The 22,794-nt window shown below is 42.1% G+C and overlaps 1 protein-coding gene across 5 annotated transcripts in view; it reads left to right on the top strand.

Moving 5' to 3' along the window:
• Window positions 1–22,794, top strand: part of TUBD1 (tubulin delta 1) — a 247,878-nt gene that overhangs the window by 83,218 nt on the left and 141,866 nt on the right. For 3 of the 5 annotated variants that reach the window (XM_085649409.1, XM_085649411.1, XM_085649410.1), the window contains exons 4-5: window positions 13,677–13,824; window positions 21,750–21,966. In XM_085649409.1, the coding sequence (XP_085505535.1) occupies window positions 13,677–13,824; window positions 21,750–21,966 (365 nt within the window). Of the gene's footprint in view, window positions 1–12,268; window positions 12,465–13,676; window positions 13,825–21,749; window positions 21,967–22,794 lie in introns of those variants that run through there. The other 2 variants (XM_085649412.1, XM_085649413.1) reach the window with 2 other exon arrangements.

Below are 22,794 nucleotides of genomic sequence, written 5' to 3'. Positions count from 1 at the left end.
CATGTCAAACTCTTTTACCATCTTAGTCACCGCTCTATCTTGGCTTTATACCAAAATAGTGCTAACAATGCTGGACTCTAACTAATAAATTACGAGCTTTTGAGCCACTGGTTTGTCTTCACATTTAAAACCAGATGGATTTATTTATTTTAGGTGCTCTTTCGTTTTTGGAGATTTGTTGCATCATTCTCATGCCATACCCCGTTTTGTGATTTTAATATGCCAATTGCTGCTGCGCTGACAAGCTCCTGCCTTTAATACTTAAATAGTAAAGGACATGGTCAAGCGGTTTGTTTGTCCTTTCCTAGTACTTTACTGTTCTAGAGTTAAAGAGACTGCATTTTTCTTTGATTGTCTTCTTATTGGCTCACGTTTGTTTTCAGAGCGGGGCCTCTTTTCTTGACTTGAGCTGGTGCCAAGTGAGGTGGGGTTTTTTCCTCAATGTTTATTGGTAAGCATGATTATTATTATTATTTTTTGTAGATACTCTGAGTAGTGGGGACATAAGATGTAAGCACTAAATACTATGTGATTATGTGTATAAATCAAAACCTTAACGTACATCTTTTTGTTGTTTTTAGATGTCACAATAGATCAATAATCACAGTGAGGAATTGGAAACAGCTATAAGGGTATAGTAATAACCCATTTTTCTTTGCGAAGCCTACGACTAGAAGCTTTGATTATGAGGTCCTGAAGAAAGCCAGGGATAGTCTTCCCGAAGGCTGAAACATGTCGACCAGTACATAGGAGCAGTAAACGTCTCCAACTGCTTCTTCTTTTTCTTTTTCATACACTGCTTTTAGATAGGAACACGATTGATGGGACACAAGTTAGAATTATATACTCTGTGTTCGTCAATTGCTTATTCTATTTTAAAAAACACTTTATATAATACAAAAATTTTTCCTAAAAATGTTTTTGCATTGGACTCTAAATATTTTTTCCTCTTCTCTTTGATGAATGCTTGGTAAGAGGATACAACTCATTCATATCACCTCGATGTCATAGGAGGTTGTTGAGAAGAGTTGTTTGGTACCCCAGATGATGACACTGGGCACTTTCAGAGTGTAATGATGGGATGCTGATTATCCTTAGATCAAGTTCCTTTTTCTCTTACATCTTTTTTGTCTTCACTCTTGTGTATCTGTTCCTTTACATGCTTACTTCTTAAATTTACTGTTGGAGCAATTGCTAAGTGGCAACTTTCTTGAATTTGTATCAAGGGTTGCGATGTAGACCTCGGATTTCATTCTGTATTTGAATATTTGGAAAGGGGGATTAGGAATCCTGGAAGGTCTCTAAATATTTTCCCTCAGACCCTATTTGTATTTGTTTATATCATTCTGGCAGCCAGGCGTCCCTCCACAAAGACGGTATACGCCTGCCGGTGGAACAAATTTGTGGCATGGTGCACAGCTGTGGATCCCCTTTCCACCCTCTTTCTGAGGTTCTCCTCTTTCTTCTTTCTTTGGCCCAGCAGGGCTCTGCCCTGGGCACCTTGAAAGGTTATCTTGCTGCCATCTCTGCCTTCTTGCGGCTTCCTGATCAACCTTCTCTTTTCAAGTCCCCTGTAGTTACACGCTTTCTAAAAGGCATTACTCACACGTTCCCTCCTGTCCCTTTTGTAATGCCTCAGTGGGACTTGAATCTTGTTCTCACATTTCTAATGTGCGCTCCCTTTGAGCCTCTTCATAATTGTCCTCTTCGTCTGCTGACGCTTAAGACTGCTTTTCTGGTAGCCATCACCTCGGCTAGACGGGTGAGTGAGCTCCAGGCTTTATCATCAAAGCCTCCTTTTCTCTCTGTTCATCCGGACAAGGTTGTCCTTCGGCCTCGTCCCTCCTTTCTTCCGAAAGTGGTGACCCCCTTTCATCTTGGGCAGTCTGTCACCTTGCCCACCTTCTTTCCGCATCCTTCCAAAGAGGAAGAGAGGCTCCACCGTCTGGACCCAAAAAGTGCGTTGAACAAGTTACTTACCTTCGGTAACGATGTATCTGTAAGAAACATTAGTTAGTTAGATTCCTCACCGACCCACCCATCCTCCCCGTTCTGCGAACTGACATCTAGGGTTAAGGCTATCCCTTTCAGGGCCCTAGAATTTTTTGGCACCAGTGTCTGTATCTTGCATGGCTCTGCGTTCCTGGCGCGGAAGGCTATGTACAAGAACTGACGTCAGTGCGCGAGGGCGGCGTCTAAGTACTCCGATGTCATTCCGACGCCGACGACGGACGCGGAGCCGCAGACGACGCCTAGCGACGCGCAAGGGGTATTGCTGACGAAAAATCTTCCGGATCCAGTCTGACGCCTGGGGATATTCTAAGGTGAGGAATCTAACTAACTAATGTTTCTTACAGATACATCGTTACCGAAGGTAAGTAACTTGTTCGACAGGAACAATAGATTACAGTATCAGGGTAGGAAAAACGTTACCCCTATATGCGTGGCTAACTCCTCCCCTGCATTAAGGCCAAAGGGTATTCTAGTATAAAGGTTAATAATAAATCTTGATTCTAGGATCCTCAGCTGTTTGTCCCTATCACCACCCCTACTATGTTTAAAGGATGCGATCTATTCACATATATTTCAACAACGTAGTCACTGTTGTGTTTGTTGTAAAAAATGTTGGTGCTCCCTATATAGTGGAGCCCGCACGGACATTCAAGACTGTGGACTACATGATTAGATGTGCATGTAATGAATTTAGAGATGGATTGTTCCCTTCCGTTAGATAGCTTATAGCTCTTACTATTAACACTATACCTACAGGCTTTGCAAACTGGCATCTGTAAAAGCGTTTACTGATTTGTAACCATCCTGCATTCTTATCATTTTGAAAGTGGCTACTGACCAATTTGTCCCTTAAGGAACGTGCTCTTCTAAATGTAATAGTCGGAGAGGCGCCAACTTTCTTGCCTATAATAGGATCGGCCTGAATAAGGCTCCAGTGCTTTTTCATTACCCCCTAAGTTTACCAGCTCTATCATTAAAGGTGGTAATCATTCTGGGAGTGGTTTTTCTTGCATTAGGGTTCACCGTATCTGGTTCTTTGAAGAGGATCTCTGTTTGATTAACATTATCAAGTTTCTGTCTGGCTACAGATAATACCTTTTCAGAGTAGCCTCTCTGTCTGAATCTCCCTAACATGTTGCTGGACTCCTTCGCGAAACCCGCATCAGTACTGCAGTTCCTGCGGGCTCTTAATAGCTCTCCATATGGGATGCTATTCAAGAGTGAGGTAGGATGATGTCTGCGGGCATGTACGATACTATTGCCCGCAGTCTCTTTCTTAAAAGGCTCTGTGACCAACTTGTCACCCTGAACCATCACATGTATATCCAAAAACTCACAATGAGTATGACTCATATGGGATGTAAATTTAAGATTCAAGTCATTAGTTGATAAACTGGAGATAAAGCTTCTGGCTAGATTTTCTCCCCCATCCCATATGAGGAAGAGGTCGTCTATATACCTTAGCCATAACGGTATATGACAAGTGTACATGTCATTGGCATCGGACCAGACCACCTGCTCCTCCCACCAGCCCAGGAATAGATTAGCTAGGCTGGGGGCGAAGCAGGTGCCCATCACGGTCCCGGACTTCTGGCGATATAGGACTTTGTCAAACAGAAAGATGTTTTCATTTAAACAATACGACATCGTGAGTTTCAGCATGATTGTGTGTTCATACAGTGCACTAAGCCTTCTTTGCAGATAATTTTAACAAGCATTTACCCCTTGTTCCTGATCAATGCAAGTGTACAATGAACAAACGTCCAAAGTAATAAGCAAAAATTCTTTTTCCCATTTTACGTCATGAATCCTCTTCAAAAAGTCTGTGCTGTCCTGACAGTGAGATCTTAAATCTTTAATGTAGGGGCCTAAAAAATGATCCAAAAAGATTTTGTTCTCTAATAAGCCCCCATTGGAGGATACAATAGGTCTCCCAGGTGCTTTCGTTTGATGCTTGTGCACCTTAGGTAAAAGGTACAAACATAGGACCCGTGGATTATCGTTCTTCAAAAATGTAAATTCATCATCATCAATGAGATTCATATGCCACCAGTTGTATAGCATTTCATGGTATCTTTTAATGGTGTCCCCATATTGTTGGCAGATTACCGTTTCATAACAAGTGCTGTCTGTCAATTGTCGCATTGCTGCTGACTTGTAGTCCTGAATGTCCCATAAGACGACGTTTCCCCCTTTATCAGAGGGCTTTATTATCAATGATGTATCTTGCCATTCGCTGTTTATGCGTCAGATTGTTCTTAATTCGATATTTTTGGTCACTTCTTAGTTTGATCAACTCTTGCACCATCACTGAGTGGAAGGCTTCACTATTAACGTGGAGTGTATTGGGATTGAAGCAAGATTTCAATTTGAAACCACTGCTGCACATTGAACTTACTGAAAAGCCGATATTTGCCAAGGTATCACCTATACCAACAGTTTGATTCTCATTTCTGTCACTATCCTACTCCTGTAGTTCCAGAATGGCATCTGTGTCACTAATCATGCAATCCATTGACCCATTTGTTATTTGATCTGACATGATTGTAAGATGTTGATTACTATGATTAAGTCATGTGGCATGTAACTTCATGAGTTTCAATTTCCTTATATAAAGGAACAAATCAATTCTACTATCCACATAATTCCAATCTGTGACAGGACAAAATGATAGTCTGAGTTGAAGAAGGGACTTTTCTTCAGTGGATAATTCACGTTTTGATAGGTTAATAATGGATTGGTCAGGTATTTCTGATAATGGAAGGTTCCTGTGCCAGATTTTATTACGACCGCCCCTTCTAGTTAAGCGTTGTTTTTCTTTCTGTTGACGGTTTTTCCTTTTGGTCTTCCCCGCCCTCTTCCTGTTGATTCTTCTTTTTGCTGAGCGTGTTGATTTTGCTCCTTCTGTTGTTTTAATATCTGAAATTCGTGTAAAAGTCAGAGGTCGTGCACCTAAAGGGGCGCCATATATTCTTGCTTCTGAGTCAGAGCTCACATCAGAACTAGAATCAGTGGATACTACTTCACGCGCTTTTTGCTGTTGCATAAATTGCCGATCTTTCTGCATCCAGTCAAATCGTTTGGCATATATCAGGATTCTCCCCTCAGCATAATTCCGTTTATCCCGCAGGAATTTGCGCTGTTTCTTGATCTTAATTGTGTCCTCGTAGGATTTAAGTCGTCCTTCCAGTGCTTTCAAAAATTCAACTACTATTGGGTCTTCTTTGTGGGGATCCAGCTGTAGCCGAACATTTGTTAATTCATCCCTTGTTTTACTCAAATCAATCTTTGCATATTTTATGAGCATTTCCAACATGCCCTTACATGTCTTAGCCATGAAGAGTGCCCATTCCGTAAGGAGATCTAAATTGTGGTTCTCATACGTGGGGATAATGGCAATTCGCAAACCCCTGGGAACATCTCCAACTTCCACATAGTGAGTTCTCTTTTAGCCAATTTCTCAAGAAGATTAAGGTTTTGTTTTAGATTAACATTGCCACCACTAATTGCAGGTCCAATAACTGTCGAAGTTTGGCTTATATCAGCATCTTCATTAAACCGAGAAAGCGCCACTGCTTGTCTCTCGGTCTCCCATTCGTTCATTCCCACACTTGGAACATACTGGCACTAAATAGACCCAACTGACTTGTATATAATCGCTGAGTGGCACTGCTCCAGTCGAAATATTCAATTTAATCATAATTTGTTGCGGTGAGAGTGCGAGAAAAGTTCCAGAAGCTATCCCAGCCAACAATGTCCTCCGACCCATGCACTGCGGTGGTCCTCCCGAAATCAGCCCACAGAAGTCCCTCACCGTTTTCTCCGTGAACTCCGTAATACCGATTAAGTCTGGAAAGATTCTCACTGGAGCGGCTGGAACGGCATATAATCCCGACGAATTGCCAAACGCTGTCAGAATGCCGATAGCCTGCCAATGAAGTGTCGGTGCCTGCCAGGGTTGACAGAACCCCTAAGAATATACGAAAATCCAGACCAGCAGGAAGGATAAGGCGGCACACCAATTCAATACCAGTAGTTTATTCCAAGTGAAAAAAACAAACCGAACAACGCGTTTCAGCCGAAACGCCCTTTGTCAAGTTCAAAGGGCATCGGAAGCATTGCACAATATATCCGCGTACGTCATAATAGAAACAGAAAAAATACTTCATGGCATTAATCATTGGCGGTTTTCGAAATCGCTAATACCGAATTTTTGTAAAATCAAATAAACTTGGCTTTTGATGGTAAAACAGTGAATTAAATAACATAAATAATGCATAACATTTCATTGTTTGTGTAATGGCGCCCGGCATACGCTCAGGTTGCCCTTTACATCCATCCATCCATCCATCCATCCATCCATCCATCCATCCATCCATCCATCCATCCATCCATCCATCCATCCATCCATCCCTCCATCCCTCCCTCCCTCCCTCCCTCCCTCCCTCCCTCCCTCGTAGGTAGTTATAGTTAGGACCACGTTTCCATAGGAAATCCGCAACATTCTATTTTGAATAACTTTGGCGCCGGTCGACGAATCCTCGCGAATTTTTCAAAATAGGTGGGGCGCTACGCACCGCTCCTACCCTGAAAGTCTCGGGGGGCTGAGATAAAAGGGGGGTCCCAAAACGCGTTTTTCCCATGCATTTTTCCATAGGACCTTTAGACAGGGCTACAGCCCGAACGGCTGAACAGAATTACTAGAAATTTGGCAGAGAGGTAGTCCTCAGGTCAAGGAAGTGCCTTTTGTAGGTTTGGTGTAAATCTGTTCAGTAGATTCTGAGAAAATAGCCTTTAAATCAATATATATATCTGAGCCAGCTTACGGTGCGCTTACGGTACGCTTACCGTACGCGTACGGTGGCGTGCGCGAGCGCGATTCTGATTGGCTCTTAGATCTTAGGAAACATTCGAATCGGCCGAAACCAGGAAGCGGCGGCCGCCATTTTCTCTCTCGCACTGAGAGTGATTTCTAAAATATAAAGCCCAAAAACATGTAAAGGGGCTGTTTAGACAGCTCCCACACACATAGCCATGTTGAGGGAGTCCCCAAAGATCCTCCAAGGCCAAAAACGGAATTTTTATTTTTTCGGTAATTTCGCCGATTACACTCTCTCCACCCCGTGTGCAATTGGTGCCCGCAGGGCCCCAATTGTGCATGGCTTATTAGAGATGAGATAAACTAAAATATTAAAAAAAATAATAATAAAAAAAAAAATTATCCACACTCTCTCCACCCCGTGTGCAAATGGTGCCCGAAGGGCACCATTTGTGCATGGCTTATAAAATATACGAAAAATTAAAATATTACCTTTCAAAACGAAGTGCATCATATGTCCTCCATGTGCGCACGGTGCGCGAAGCGCATCGTGCGTACATGGCCCATCTAGCGTAACGTGGGCACGCGGTGCGCGTAGCGCACCGCGTGCCCACCGTGCGTGCACGGCACTAACTGCGTAAAGTGGGCGCGCGGTGCGCGAAGCGCACCGCGTGCTCACTGTGCGCGCACGGAACGAACTGCGTTAAGTGGGCGCGCACGCCACGAATGGCGTAAAGTAACTTAGCATTTAAAAAACCGTACAAATTCACTGAAAAAACCATAGGTTTCACACACGTTATAGTTAGGAATTAGCATTTAAAAAACCTTGCAAATTCACTGAAAAAACCATAGGTTTCACACATGTTATAGTTAGCGGAAATTTTACTGATAAAAAACCAATGAAATTCCCCCGTTATAGTTAGTGCAGGCAACTATAACTCACGCGACCGCAATCTTCTGCTGATGACATATGTGTCTTTATGAAAAAAAAATATTTGTAATATATGTATAGCTAAAAATGTATGGAAGAAGACATGGGCAAATAAGTGTCTAAATACAGTATTAGCATCAGCAGAGGATTGCGGTCGCGTGAGTTATAGTTGCCTGCACTAACTATAACGGGGGAATTTCATTGGTTTTTTATCAGTAAAATTTCCGCTAACTATAACATGTGTGAAACCTATGGTTTTTTCAGTGAATATATATATATATGGAGGGATATATATTTACCTTTTATCATTATTAATATTATTTTTTCCACAGGAGGTGTTTCTTTTCCCAACATTCACTATTGTATTTTTCGACATGGGATTGTATTATCTGCACTTGGCTTAGCGTCAATGATATCATTTGATATTATAATGGTTATACTTCAGGCGGCTTCTTTTAGAGATTATCATCTTATCAATTAGGAGTATAGTTTTCGATGGATTGATAATGTAGCTGCATTTTCAGTTGGCCACTCGGTAAATAATTATTTATGAATTTCAATCATGTTTTTTGACGCCTTTGACATTGTTTATAGATTGTAAATATTTGATTATCAGATCTGATATTTGTAACAATTCTCCACTGGGAGTGAGGGGTGCCATTGTTGCGGAAAGATTCCTGTTCCGCCACTTTTTGTATCATATTAACATCGTTGCTCCTGTTTTATCCTGTTTCAGGGTAAGGGGCAACCTGAGCGTATGCCGGGCGCCATAACACAAACAATAAAAATGTTATGCATTATTCATGTTGTAGGAAAGTGGGTTTCTGTTGCATTAACCCACTCCCCCCCCCCCCCACACTTTTTGCCTGATAACTGATGCACTTTTCCTTGGTATGCCCTGGGCTCCTGCCAATCAGGTCCCCAGGGCCTGTGTTCCTTCCCTAAAACTGCCTAACAGCCAAAACCCAATTGGCATCTCTGGCCACATGTCAGCCCCTGGTAAATGGTACCCTAGGTACCCAGGGCCCTGTGACCAGAGAAGGCCCCTAAGGGCTGCAGCACTTATTGTGCCACCCTTGGAGGCCCTGTACGCTGACACACACACACTGCCTTTGCAGGCTGAGTGTCTTGGTGCAGAACAAAACAGAGTCGACATGCCAAACATCCCTGTGTGCCATGCCCACAAACACACTGCCCTGGCATACCTCAGTCACCCCTCTAGCTGGGTGCACTATGCCAGTGGTGAGGGTACAGGTGCATGAGCCCTGTACCCCTACAGTACTCCGGTCCATTCCTGGGCACTAAGTGCAGTTCTGCCATTAAGAGTATATGGTGCTGGAAGGTCGTCAACACGAACTCCACAGCACCATGATGGCAACACTGAAGACTGAGAAGTTTGGTATCAAACTTCTCAGCACATTAAACCCACACTGATGCCAGTGTGGGATTTAATGTAAGATGCACGACCGAGGGCATCTTAGAGATGCCCCCTGAACCTAATCCACAATCCACGCCCTGCCTGAGAGGCTGCCTAGGCTGCCACCGAGCAGACATGTTGCTGGACCCCTGGGTAGAGAGCCATCCGCTCTCCTGGGCCTGCAACAATGCACGTACTGGGCGAGGTGCTAGGTCTCCACCCCCAGGATGGGCAGGTGGAAGCTTCAAAGGCATGCCGCCTTTGTGAGCCTCTCCAGACCACTTACTGTACTCAGCAACTGGTCCCCACTGGTTCTGGCCCCCACTCTGGCGGGAAGACTGGCGGGAAACCCCAAGGGAGGAAAGGGGATGTGCCAGCCTCTGCCAACCCCACCCCTCAGGTGGGGGAGGCGCGGTGAAGCACATCTCCGGGCTCTCGCCATCTTGAAGATGGGGAGCCCTGCCCAATCAGGACTAGGCTACTGTCCCCCTCCCACAGGAGAGTGGCAGGATAGGGGGTGTACCCACCCCAGGGAAGGGACCCATTGGTCCCTGGCCTTTACCTACCTGTTAGAGGCACCCTGAACCTTCCTTCCTCAGATCCCGAATCCGAAACAAGCCAGAAGAACAAGAGGAAAGAAGACCTGCCGTGTAGCTGCTAACAAGAGGGCAACACCAACCGACTTGGCCCCAGCCCTACAGGCCTGTCGACCCTCGAACCTGCTCCTGCTGAAACCCGGCATCCCCAGTGGTCAGCAACCTCAAAAACCCCGGAGGACCTGACTGCCTTGTGACTCTAAAAAGACTGGGACTCCCACGAGCAGTAGTCCTGCTCAACAACAAGCAACAACCCCTGTCACCAGCCAGTAACCGCGAACCCTGCACACTCTGCACCTGCCAAGCCTGGCCTGTTCCTGAGTGGACAAAGACCCCGAGGACGTCCCCCCCCGATGACTGTGACCCAGAATCCAGCACCCAAGTACCCACCTTGACGCTCATTACGACACCAACCGTGATCAGCGGAGGGTAAGATTTCCCGACGCGAAAAGGCACCCCTGCACCTGGCGCCCAGTGGCCCCCTGTGCCCAGCTCCTGGGTGCCTACCTAACCTACAGCTTCCCAACTTACCTCTCGAAGTGGTGGTCGCACCTGAAGAATCTTCGTCCCCGAGCTTGCAGCCTTTGTTCAACTTGTAGCTTCTCCATAGGAATCCACTGAGCGCCCGACGGCTCAAAAGCACCCTGCACCCAACCGCCCGAGTGCCCCTGGGAGTGCAACCTCTATCCTCATCTACTTCCCCACTTGCTCTGAGCAAGTGACCAGGAGCCCAGCTCCCACAGCCGCGTGGCCTGCTTGCCAGCAGCCACCAACCAAAGGCCCCCTGGCCGCCATAGGCTAACAATGGGCCTAACTCTCTCTGCACCCGGTTGCCCCTGTGCTGCTGAGGGTGTAACAACTGTACGTACCTGACCCTGGGAGACCCCTGAGTCTATGCCCAGAACCTTAACTCTGCCAGTTGAGTACTTACCCAAAGGCAGAAAACTCCCTTTTCTTCCATAGGGTAACATTGACTGGTTTCACTTGGAAATTCTATTAAGTGTCTAGTTTTGAAACTTTTAAATATTCACTAAAAATCAGCCGAGCAATGAAAATGAAATTACTCACCTGCTATCAGGAGAGATCACAGTGCTGGATCTTGATGCCCAGCACTGACCCTGAAAAGTAATTACAACCGTACTTACCGCTAACTTGATTTTCCTCCATAGGATAACATTGCCTGCTTTTTGCCAGAAATTCTTTGTCGATTTTTGAAAAAAACAAATATTCTTTAAAAATCGCCTGTATAACAAACGTATTCTTTCAACTGTTTACAGGAGATGTCCCAGGACTGAATCTAGGATCCAGTCCTGTGGTAAGAAAAGTAATCCAAAAAGTAATTAATTGCATTTGCTTAGAAACTCCCATTGAGCTCAATGTTATAATTGTGTTTGAAATTGCGTTGCCTAGTGCAACAACTGTAACTATTGCATTCAAAAGTCTATTGCCAATTGAAAGTATTAACTAAAGCATCTCATTCTGACAAAGTATATTTTGATACCTATTGTTGGTTCTAAAATAAAACCACTATATATTTTTATATGCAAACCATTGGCCTAGAGTTCAGTTATTGAGTGTGTGATAGATATACAGATAGATCTACATCAAGGAGCCTTGAGAATGGAATGTAAAGGGATTTTCATTGGGTGGCTAAATTTGATTACTTTACGAATGCGATACAAATATCATTAATGAGAAATCCTAAATAGGAAAACACGTAATCCTTAGATCATAAACTTAATTGTTCCTTGTATAATAATAATTTTGCCTTTATATCCAAACAAGAAACCGTTTTAATAATGATCTCAATTGAAATAATACACTCTTATACTTGAATTGTTTAATAATTTTGCTTACATTAGTTTTAAATATTTGATGCCTTTATCTTAGTTTAAAACATTTATTGATATATGTATTTCACAGTCTTGATACAGTAGACGTTACAGTGAAACCTGTTGGCTGTTAAGTTTTAAATAGCTTTCAATGTGAAACGTGATCTGGGCTGTCATTGTCAAGTTTTTAAACTGCTATCTGTAAGAAACTGAAACTGGCTGCTACTTTCGGTGCATTCTCAAGGTGATTTGTTTATCAGTGTGAAAACTGAACTTTGTTAATGGACGAGTGGATCAATTCCATTTCAATATAAAAAATGTTTGCATTGAAAATCTTTTGTTTTGCCAAAGGATTTGATTGAGTATTTTATCTATATTTTGTGACAGTTTGCTCCCCAATGCTCTTTGAGATGAACACATTCTCGCACATTAACCACTTTTGAGGGCTCTTAGCCACTTAATTTGGTTAAATGTGAAAGCATCTAATGGTAATTGAAAGCGCTAGTTTAACAGCTGACCAATTTTTTATTTTTTTTTGTTGCATATTTATATAGCGCAAACTCGACCTGAAGGTATTGGAGCGCTTTACATAGCACCGTATTTACATTACACATTCAAGCACGGGGAGATTAAGTGATTTGCCCAGAATCACAGGATGTGGACGCGACCTCGAGGCTCGAACCCTGGTTTCCTGCATCAGAGGCGGCAGCGCAGCCGACGGACCACTTCCTCTCCCACTAAATAACCTCTCCTTCATGATTTGAAAACTAGGACATTTTATCACCTGTATTTTATGAGTGTAAGGATTTGATTTTTAAGTGTGTTCATGTGCAATTCGCATGAAGGAAATACACCGGTAAGGGATACGACCATCCAAAGCAAGCATATTATCTGATGTGTTTTGATAGGTGCTGGGTTTAGTCATAGGACAGAAACGTGACTAGAAGGTCTTTCATTATTACTAAAAGAAAAAATTTTTTTTTTTTTTTTTTTTTTCTTTTTTTGTTGTTGATAATTTATCATACACCTCATTAAACTAAGATGTATCTAGGCACCAAGGACCACAAAATATTCCACCAGTTTATAGTTTTGTTTATATTACTTAAATCATCTTTATTGTAAGTATTCTTTATAGGTTTAGTCATTTTTTAAACTTATTTTTATAAAGAGGCAATGAATTTTAAATTGTTGTCATAGTAAGAGAGATTTTATATTAAGAAGTTAAATGAGGATTTAGGTTTCCTGCAGATCTGATGCTTGCAGCCTCAACAAACCAGCTTAAAATTAAGTTGGATAAATTACTGTAGAATCAAGACTTTTGGGTGTAATATGGTTTTAGTAAAAAATATTTGTATGTGTTGATCCAATGTTTATGATCTGTATGAATGTAATATACTAGTGGTAATAATTATTTGACTTTTAATTTACTTTGTTGTAGTTTACATTTAAGAGATTAGTGAAAACCTTTGTGACACTGTAACACCCAACATAGACATTAAAACACCTCAACAATATAAATCTGGAGAATTGTTTGAATCAACTCAGTGAAATCATTGTTTTAATAACCTTTACTCACAACTGTTTTTATTGTGAAGAGGCGCACAGAACATGTAAATAAGTGAGACAGCACTTTTTTAAAGTTTTCTCAATTAACCAACATAATTTCAAATACTTGAAATGATATTTTGCAAACATTCACATTCCTCATAATTCAATGATATTTCAGTGTCAAAGGTTATTATTGGGTCTCCCTTCTTTAAAAAGAAATGATCTTCTCTGGGAACACTGCATGGAAGTGTCCACGGTTCTGGAAGTTTGAACAAAGATGAATTTCATAAAGTATATGTCTTCTTATAAATACTATGTATGTGAAACAGGTGCATAACCCTTTCTTTAGCCAATACCATATAAGCGTCTAGCTGCAGTACCTTGCCACAGCCAACAGAAGGCTTTCAAAAGCAAACTAAGTTAGAGCATTTTGGTGCATTAGCCTGATTATTCACTGATCTGAGCCTGGACACTGTTTGATGAAATAAAATGTGAAATGTCTTTCCACTACTTCTCTTAGTGCCAGTTGCCAGGACTGTACTTGTTGACATGGAGCCAAAAGTCATCAATCAAACCTTGTCTATGGCCACCAGGTCCGGGCGCTGGAAATACGATTATCAATCGCAGTTTTGCCAGAAACAAGGATCAGGAAACAACTGGGCAAGCGGGTATAATTTATTTTTTAAACTCTCCTTCCACATTGTTGTTAAGCTGTAAGTAAAATGTGTTTACATTTTTCAATGTTTTCTGCACTGCAGCTTTTTAGTACCGGTTTCTTTGAATCAATGTATAGTGAAATAAACATATGTAGGTATGAACTCTGACACATTATGGTCTATGCCTCTGGTATTGTTAATTAAGTGTGGGGTCCTGATTTTTTTTTCATTGCTGATGTAATATTGTATATATTATTTAAACCCAAGAAATATCAGTGCCACTCCTGCCCGCCAAACATGCAACATTGGCAACAACTGTGGTGTTAGGTCTAATTTGACAGTTATTTACATTTCGGCAGTGAAGGTTTAAGTCCTGTGGGAATCGAAATTCTTTAGTACCTTCAAACATGGCTGTCTATTCAAAGTAGGGGTTATATGCACTATTTAAGCCTCCCCTTTATTGAAAATACATTTTTTATGCCATTTACATTGGCTTCAATCAGTGCATATTTTACAGCCAGCATTTTTCAGCTACTGACCCCACAAGGCCTGTATGCGTGCCTGGGGAACTTCATCCCCAACAGTGTCAGCTATTTCTGTGGTGGACATCGGCCAAATTTTCTATAGTACTGTTTCTTTCAGTATCAAATAAGTTACTAAAATCAATCAATGGAGACACTTAACATAATCACAGTACAAAAGCTGTTTCACACTGGTATAAAGGATTGAGGACCCTTCAGTGATTCAGTCTGCAAAGTCTTTAGGCACTGGTTGAGTGCTACCTCAAACATTCTGACGCCCTAAACTCACTGGTGTAACAAAAGCTGAGGGGGCCCCCCCCTGCAAGGTACACGGAGGGGACCCCATTCCAGATTTAATCCGGAACTCGAAGGCCCGAGTCCTGGGCGGAGGGGGCCCCCTTCAGCTCGGGGGCCTCCCCGCACTGCGGGGGATGCGGGGGCCTGTGTTACGCCCCTGCCTCAACTGCCTGTTCAGAAGGATAACTCAACAGATAAATGCATGTATTTGCTCTAGGTCAGTGGTTCTTAACTTTTTTGACTTTTGGCGATCCCTACTTGATCATTACTGGAACCTGCCGACCCCCACTGAATCATTATTGGAATCCGGGGACCCCCACTGAGTCATTATTGAATGCCTGGGAACCCATCCTAAGCATTTTTGATGATTTCAACTGCAAAGCAATACAGAAACAAACATTCATCAAACAAATACACAAATAATGAAATAATGTATTTCATTCACAACACACATTTCAAAAATCAAAATTGAAATTTTAAGAGAAGGGTTGGGGCGTTTCTAAATTCAATGGAGGCCTTTCATTGTCCATACTATATTCTGTGTGATGCACTTGCTGTGCATCGACGGATCAATCTAAGGGTACTAATTAAAATTTTTAGCCTCAAATATTAAAACAATTCTTCACATTTACAGAACTTTTTTAAAATGTCAAGTGTACATTTAGCTTCTCTAATTATTTACACTTCATTAATCTGCTAATATTTAATTTTTGGACACCCCCCACCCCGAGTAGGCATCATGGACGCCCAGGGATCCCAGGACCACAGGTTAAGAACCACTGCTATAGGTTACAAAACGTTACCGCCTTTGGTACTCACAAACCTTCTTATTACTGATTAGGAAGCACCATCATTTCAAAGAGTTTTATAGTTCCCTTCAGGTTTGGTAAATCCTTAGGCCAAATGCCTTATTTCAGAGACTGAATGTCAACTCTTGGTTTAAGAAAGATCCACTAGTTTTATGTCCTAATGTTTGCTTCAATAATTATCTGATTATAACAGGCACATGCTCTTTTTATGTCTATCACAGCCAGTAGATGTTTCCTCCGGGTTGTTTTACACCAGAGGTCTTCAAACCTTTTGATTCCGGGACCCCCCTGTCAAGACGTTTTAGGCGTAAGGACCTCCTCCTCATCATTGCCAACTATCCAGCGGCGGCCGGTCAGGTAAGCGTGGTGGTGCGAAGTAGGGGCGGCAGGGATGGAAGCAGACAGATGACGGAATAAATAGGTATTATTTCTTTATTTAATTATACCTATTCGGTTGTCTGTCAACTTCCCGGTCCACCCCACCTCGCTTACCTGAGCTGGCCGCCGCTGCAACTATCGACAACCATAAATGCCCCCTGTTCCCACAGCAAATCATTTTTACATTGGGGAAATAAATTAAACTATGTTTAGCAAACCAAAGGTCAATCATGGGGGTGGTTTCCTCTTTCAATGTGTGCTGCAGAATGCAGCATACATGGAAAGAGTAAAAAATGAGGAGAAATGAAAAACATTTCTCCTCGTTACGTGGGGAGGCATAAGGTTTTGCCGCTGCCTCAGGTTTACATGGTTTTCAAATCTGGGGCAGCGTCAAAATCCATGGGTGTTGCGCGGGAACACCCACTGCAATGCCCATGGAATGCCTACTTGACATAGAGTAAGGCAACGCAGTGACTTGCACTGCTTTGTCTTACTCCATATCTATGAGGCCATGCAAAGCCACGCAGGGTGACTTTGCCTTGCCTCATAGATATGATTGAGATGCTTGTGCCACCGAAGTTTTTTTTTAAATGACACTCCGGCAGCACAAGCCTCTCATAAATCAGCTCCAAAGTAATATCAGACCATAAGTAATGTTTTTTTTTTTTTTGGCATAACAGTCTCTCAACTCCTCCTCTGGGTATTAAGCGCTCTGTAAATACAGTTGGATTAAAAGTACCCATTCACATCTCAGTTGTTAAACACCATGCAAAAAAACTAAAACACATCTTTGCCCTCACAATGCTTGGAGTGATTCGAGCAACTACAGCCAGAACCTCTCCAAAGCATCTTTTACATATGCAGATTAACTTCTAGCACACATTTGCTTTTCATTCAGGCAAGCAGGCAAGCAGGCACCCTGGAAAGAAGGCTTGTTAGAGGGATTGTTTTACTTGTCTGCTGGGCCTCTTCCTTTTACAGCACACGAGACTCCAGCTGAAGTAACTGGAGTGTTTTAACGATCGCAGTGTTTTTGTCCATAGGAAGAGCACATGTTTTGTACACCAGGCAGAAGTTAGGCCTGGAAATGCACGACCCCCTTCCCAGGACTCCATGGCCCCCCTGTGGGTCGCGCCCCACAGATTGAAGACCTCTGTTTTACACTCTCTCTTGGAACGTTGTGGGCCCCTCCTATTCGCATAGAAATTTGTCATTTCCACTATGCCTGTAAGAAATGGAAAATACAGCAATATTAAGTCTTTATCTAACTCATCCAGCTCCTCTTCTGAACTCTGACTTTTTAGGCCACAACCACTCATAAACTACCACCTTATAAGCCTACAGGTTGGTGATGCACCTAGCTTTTTCAGGAGTCTCCAATCAGTTGTCTCCCTGTAGGGCAAAGCACTTTGACGGTGCCTCCTCCACGATCTGACAGTGCTGCTATGGCCACCTAACCATCTACTTTCACTCTGCTGTTTCTGCCTCCTTGGTACACAAGAAAAGTCCAGCCCATGACCTGTAAGCACATTGCTGCTGAAACTGCAGTGTCCCTACGGTCACCAGCAACAAGCTTACTCCCTGGGTATTACAGTTGCGTTTTTTCCCCATTGTTTCTGGAAACTTGGAGAGTTGAATATGTTCAGGAACAGCAGTGTGGTGCATTAGCTCTAGTTATGCACAGTGTTGTAGCCCTCAAATACTGATGTCTGTTTGTTCGTACATGCACATTGTTAGCATGTAGTCTGTTAGTGTGCCGTAATAGTGCCTGTCATTGCTGCATGTGCTAATTGCATTCTGCATCGTAGTATCTTCATTGATCGCTGAATAATTCCCCGCGGCCTGTGTGGACCCGGAATTCCTTTCAACATAATGCTCTTATTGAGATCAACATGGTAGATTGTCATTAATCCATGTTCAGTTCTTAAAGCACTACAATGTTAGTCTGTCAGAGATGCCCTTTTCTTTCTTAATTCTTGACATTGTAAGAAGATGGTTAACTTCTGCCATGAAAAAAACTCCTTTCAGCATTGAGTTCATCGCAATAAAAATTCAGCCTAATAGGCTTGCAATGAGAAAGGTGAAAATAGAGCCTTTTCTTTTAGAACTTAGTAAGAACTCTTACCCACAATGCCTTGTCCCAGCAGTTACCTGCCAGAGCCAGTTATTTTTCTGGCTTGCTTCAGACAGAATTTATGAACACCTCTGAGGGTTTCTCATCTCTGGAAAAAATAAAGTTTCCTGACTGTGAAATTTAATTTCTGTCAGAATGCCTCCTTATTCACCAACTGTCCTCCGTGTGTAAGGAAAAAAGCTGCATCTGATGCATACGAAGTCTGTGTGGTATGCCTGTCTCCATTTCATCAGATAAGAGGCTGTGACGTTTGTTTAAAAAAAATAGTTAAAAAGTCTAAGAAGACACTGAAAGACCGAGAGGGCATCAGATTAAGAGGTCTAATGCAACATATGAAAGTAGATTAGGAAAAAGGAAGAGACTGGAAAGATCTTCTCGTCCTTCCTCTGTAAGTGTCCTCAATCTGAAAAATACTCCCACAGAGGGAGTGCTTCAGACAGAAAATTAATAGACAACAACATCGACAACATTCTCTTCGACGGTGATCGTCGACCCGAAACCCACAGTGTAGGCATTGAGGGGTCGGCACCTACGTGATCGCTGTTGAGCAAGGGATCAACTGCGAAACTTCAACAACACTCACCGTCTCCCTTGATGCCGAAGATCAACACAACGTTCTCCCAATTGTCAATGCCGAGCAGAAGGGTGACATCAGCATTGCTGTCTGACCTCAAAAAGACCTACAACTCCACCACCATCAATGTTGAAAAAAAGGCTCATAGAATGTCAAATCGGTCTCCTCCTACGTCAAGAAGCACTCCAGTTGTGTGATCTTCTTCTCCAGGGTGATATCGGTCATCTTCCACACATTCTGCAGCTTCACAACAATATTCCAGGGAACAAGGCTTGCAAATGGATGAAAATCAAGTTTCATATCCATTACCACTTCGCCCATTTAAGCCGATACGTCCACTGGAAATCCCATGCCTACACATCTAGAACCATTCGTTCTTTCACCAGTCAGTGGGGTTTCAAAAGTGAATTCCATCTCTCCTATCTGAAAATTAAAACCATCTTCACCAATTTAAACTAAGCCATCCAGAACACCTTCCAATAAGAGGGATAGATCGTATTCTCTCTCTAAATCATGATTGGGATCACCTTACACTGACTCAACACATATCTCCCTCCTGTACACAGACATCACTTTTGGATATTGCTGAAGAGAAGTTTCTGACTCCTGCTACTGTGAAAGCTGCTACTCCCAAGCAAGACTTTGACTTCCTTAAAGTTGAACCAAATCCTGGCTGCATCATCATAACAGCAGTCAGAAGAAAACATGCCTCCGCTCCAAATTCCATTACTCCCCCAGACACACAAAGTAAAAGAGTGGACGCAATGGGGAAAAAAATATATGCGGCACAGCTTCTGCGCATCTAAAGAACACCAGTGCAGCTGCTCTCCTGGGTAGATATCACATGGAGATATGGGACTGCATGAAATCTTTTGTCTCAGACTTGTCTTCACATTGACAACAATATTTTTTAGAGATGGGTAACGATAGGTCCTTTAGACTCTAATTAATCAATGAGTGCAACAGTTGATACCGATGAACTCTCAGCAACAGCATGTTGTTACAGAATCTCATTTAGGAGATCACCATGGCTTTGTTTATCCTCTTTGAAACCTGAAGAACAATAAAAAATTGAAGATATGTTGTTTTCTGGTTCAACATCCTTCAGACAACACAGTGAAGAAGAAATGGTTAGGATGAAAAATAAACCAGAAAGCTAAAGGCCTAGATAGAGTAAAATAAAAATAAATGTTAACATCAATACTACCTAAGGAATAGAAGGTATTTCTATGGAAGGGTGCAAACCCCTAGATGGCCATACCAACCTTTAACAGCAGCAGAGGCAACCACCGAAACCATAGCAAAGGAGATATCAAAAATGAAAATCAACTCCTGCAAAATCTTTGCACTCCAGTGGACAAAATTCTTCAAGTGATAAAAAACATTGAAAATCTGATGCCACTCCCTACAATTTCCCATTCCTGTTGGGGGAGGGGTGACCTTATTTCTAGAACATTGGAAAAACATAACTACAGACAGCCCTCAAAGACTGTTCAGTTTATTCGTACATTCACATTTTAGTATGTGCTTTGTTAGCGTGCCATAGTAGTGCCTGCCATACAGAAAGATTGGTACTATCATTTAAAATGGATACTAAATCTGATCTGATCAGGACTAATCCTTCATATGTTCCACTTAAACCACCATCGAACTGTCCTCTGTTTGACCTACAAGAGGAAACACGTCTATTACTCCAAAAAGAGGCAATATAAAAGGTTCCATCAAACCAACCCAATGAAGGAGTCTATTCAAGATATTTTCTTGTGCCAAAGAAAAGCCAACCAAAACTATTATGTCCGATTGTAGATCTTTGGTACATAAACAAATTTATCAATGAAATATTTAGAATGTTAGCTCTCCATCAAATCTACTCGCGCATAAGAAGCGATTGGTTATGTGCAATAGATTTGCGAAATGCATACTTCACCTTTTTAGTTTCCTGTCCGCACAGAAAATATCTTAAATTTCTTATGGGAAGCAAACGCTGCAGTATACTATACTTCCTTTTGGTCTGAAATCAGCACTATAAACCTTCTAAAAATGCATTTCTGTAGTCGTAGTTTAACGATTGGCTAATAAAGGTAAATTCCTATTCTAAAGCAGCACAAAATTTCAACCACAACAAAATTATTGACCAAACTGGGCCTTCAGATCAACTTCAGAAATCAATAGTGACACCAGTAGAATGTCTGCATCATGTGGGGGCAACCGTAGATACTTTAAGAGATAGTGTGTATCCTTCTGAGTAGATAGTGTCATCCATCCTAAAGGAAATGTGCCGATGTGAAGCATATAAACAATCCTACAGTTTGTCAAGTATCATCACTTCTGTGATCCATGGCGTCCTGCATATTTATGGTCACAAATGTAAGACTATTCATGAGGTCACTTCAACAATGTAACTAAGGACAAACTTTCCTCGTGCTGATTGGTACTGTTTTATTTATTATTTTAATCTGCATTTGTACATTTATGGCCCTGGTGGCCGAAATAAAGATATTTGAACTGAACTGAGTACAAGTGTACAGATTCTGTTACATTGATCTTCTATTTTCCCCCAAATGATAGCTTCACTGATATCTGTCACCCGGACTCTGGCTACTCTTGGTGACTGAGACGAATGCTGACCCACCAGGGCTGGTCCAACTTAATGAGCAGTTGTGGTTTGCAAAACACTGGGCTCTGTAGAAAGACCCTTTCTAGTGCCCGCTAGAGCAACCTCATAGACTTATAACCAGCAAATGAGGGTTTTTAAATATGGAACTATATCTGCACTACTGTTTGCAAGTGGTTTTGTTATTTCTTTATTTGAATATATTGTTAGGGGAGATTTTCTTTCTTTAATCTGCAGTCATCTGTCCTATAATCTATATATGCTATCACGGCCTCTGTTTAATGCTGAACTCACTAATTGGGAACCCATTCACTGATCACATTTCCTTTTACAGTGATATATAATTTAAAAAGTGCGTCTATAACTGACAACCCATAATCTAATACCTTTTTGCTATTCTCGCTACATTTGTTGCCAAATAGTCTGGACCAAGTTGGAGAGGTAGATTTAGGTGAAAGTAGTCTGGCAAATATACTAATGGGATTCCAAAGCTGTACCAAACACAAGCATGATTTGACAATTTTATGTCACCTATTCAGATATCCCCTTTTGTGGTTACTGTTTGAGTGGTGCCAATAGACAATCTTTCCATCTATTTTGAATGTTCTAGATACTGTGTGCATGGACCCAAGCACAAGGAATCCATCATGGACCTGGTTCGCAAAGAGGCAGAGAAGTGTGATCGCCTCAGTGGGTTTTTTACTACCATGAGCATGGCAGGTGGCACCGGATCTGGGCTGGGAACATATGTGACCCAGTGTTTGCGAGACGCCTACCCCAACAGTTGTCTGCTCAACCAGGTTATTTGGCCTTATGGAACTGGGGAGGTAACTATCCTCCTTTCTTTCCTCTAACTTAACATTCACTTTCAGATTTAAAATTGAAATACTCATTTTTATTTCTTGTGGTGTTGTTTGTCAAGTGTATACTGCTATGGTTTATAGTTAGTCTCCACAGGTAGCTTTGACATGGTACGTTATGCATAGCTCAATGATAACTTGCATTGTACAAACTTGGCACATTTTTTAAATTGTGAGTATTGTTAGCGACCTGACATACTAAAATCGTCCTCTTAAGACTATTGGAATTTGAAAAAGCCTCAATTGTTTTTTGTTTGATATGGTGAGTTCCATTCATAATAGACACACTGGGCTGAGGGGTTTCACTTAATTTATGCCCCTATGAACATCGTTCAGTGCTGTATATTCATACTAACTCAGCCCTGCTACCTACATTTTCCAAAGGAACCAGATGTGATCCTAAAACTGCAGGAAACCAAATTTGCTTTGGGTTTTGATGCGTGTTTATTTGTCTGCACTCCTTTATCTAGGACCAAAGGCTCAAGTGGTTCTCTATCATATATTCTTCATACATTTTCCTAAACACTTACTCGACCTACAGCCATGATCGTGGAACATATTTAAAACCGAGAAACAAAATCCTGCCAAGCAAAGGAAAAACTTAGTGCCAATGTAAAGACAATATTTACTCTCCCTTTTTAGGACTCGCCTTGCTATCGCGTAAGCGATCGCAAAGCGAGACTATTGTAAGGGGCTCCCAAAAGTGCTCCGAAAAGCGGATTGCATGGCGAGCACGCGCACAATCACGCGCATCGTGCCGCCATGCAATCCGTTTGGCATCGCACTTCAAAGGGT

Source organism: Triturus cristatus, chromosome 3_2 (genome assembly GCF_964204655.1).
Source record: "Triturus cristatus chromosome 3_2, aTriCri1.1, whole genome shotgun sequence".
Lineage (NCBI taxonomy): Eukaryota > Metazoa > Chordata > Amphibia > Caudata > Salamandridae > Triturus > Triturus cristatus.
This window is presented reverse-complemented; position numbering and strand designations above follow the sequence as displayed.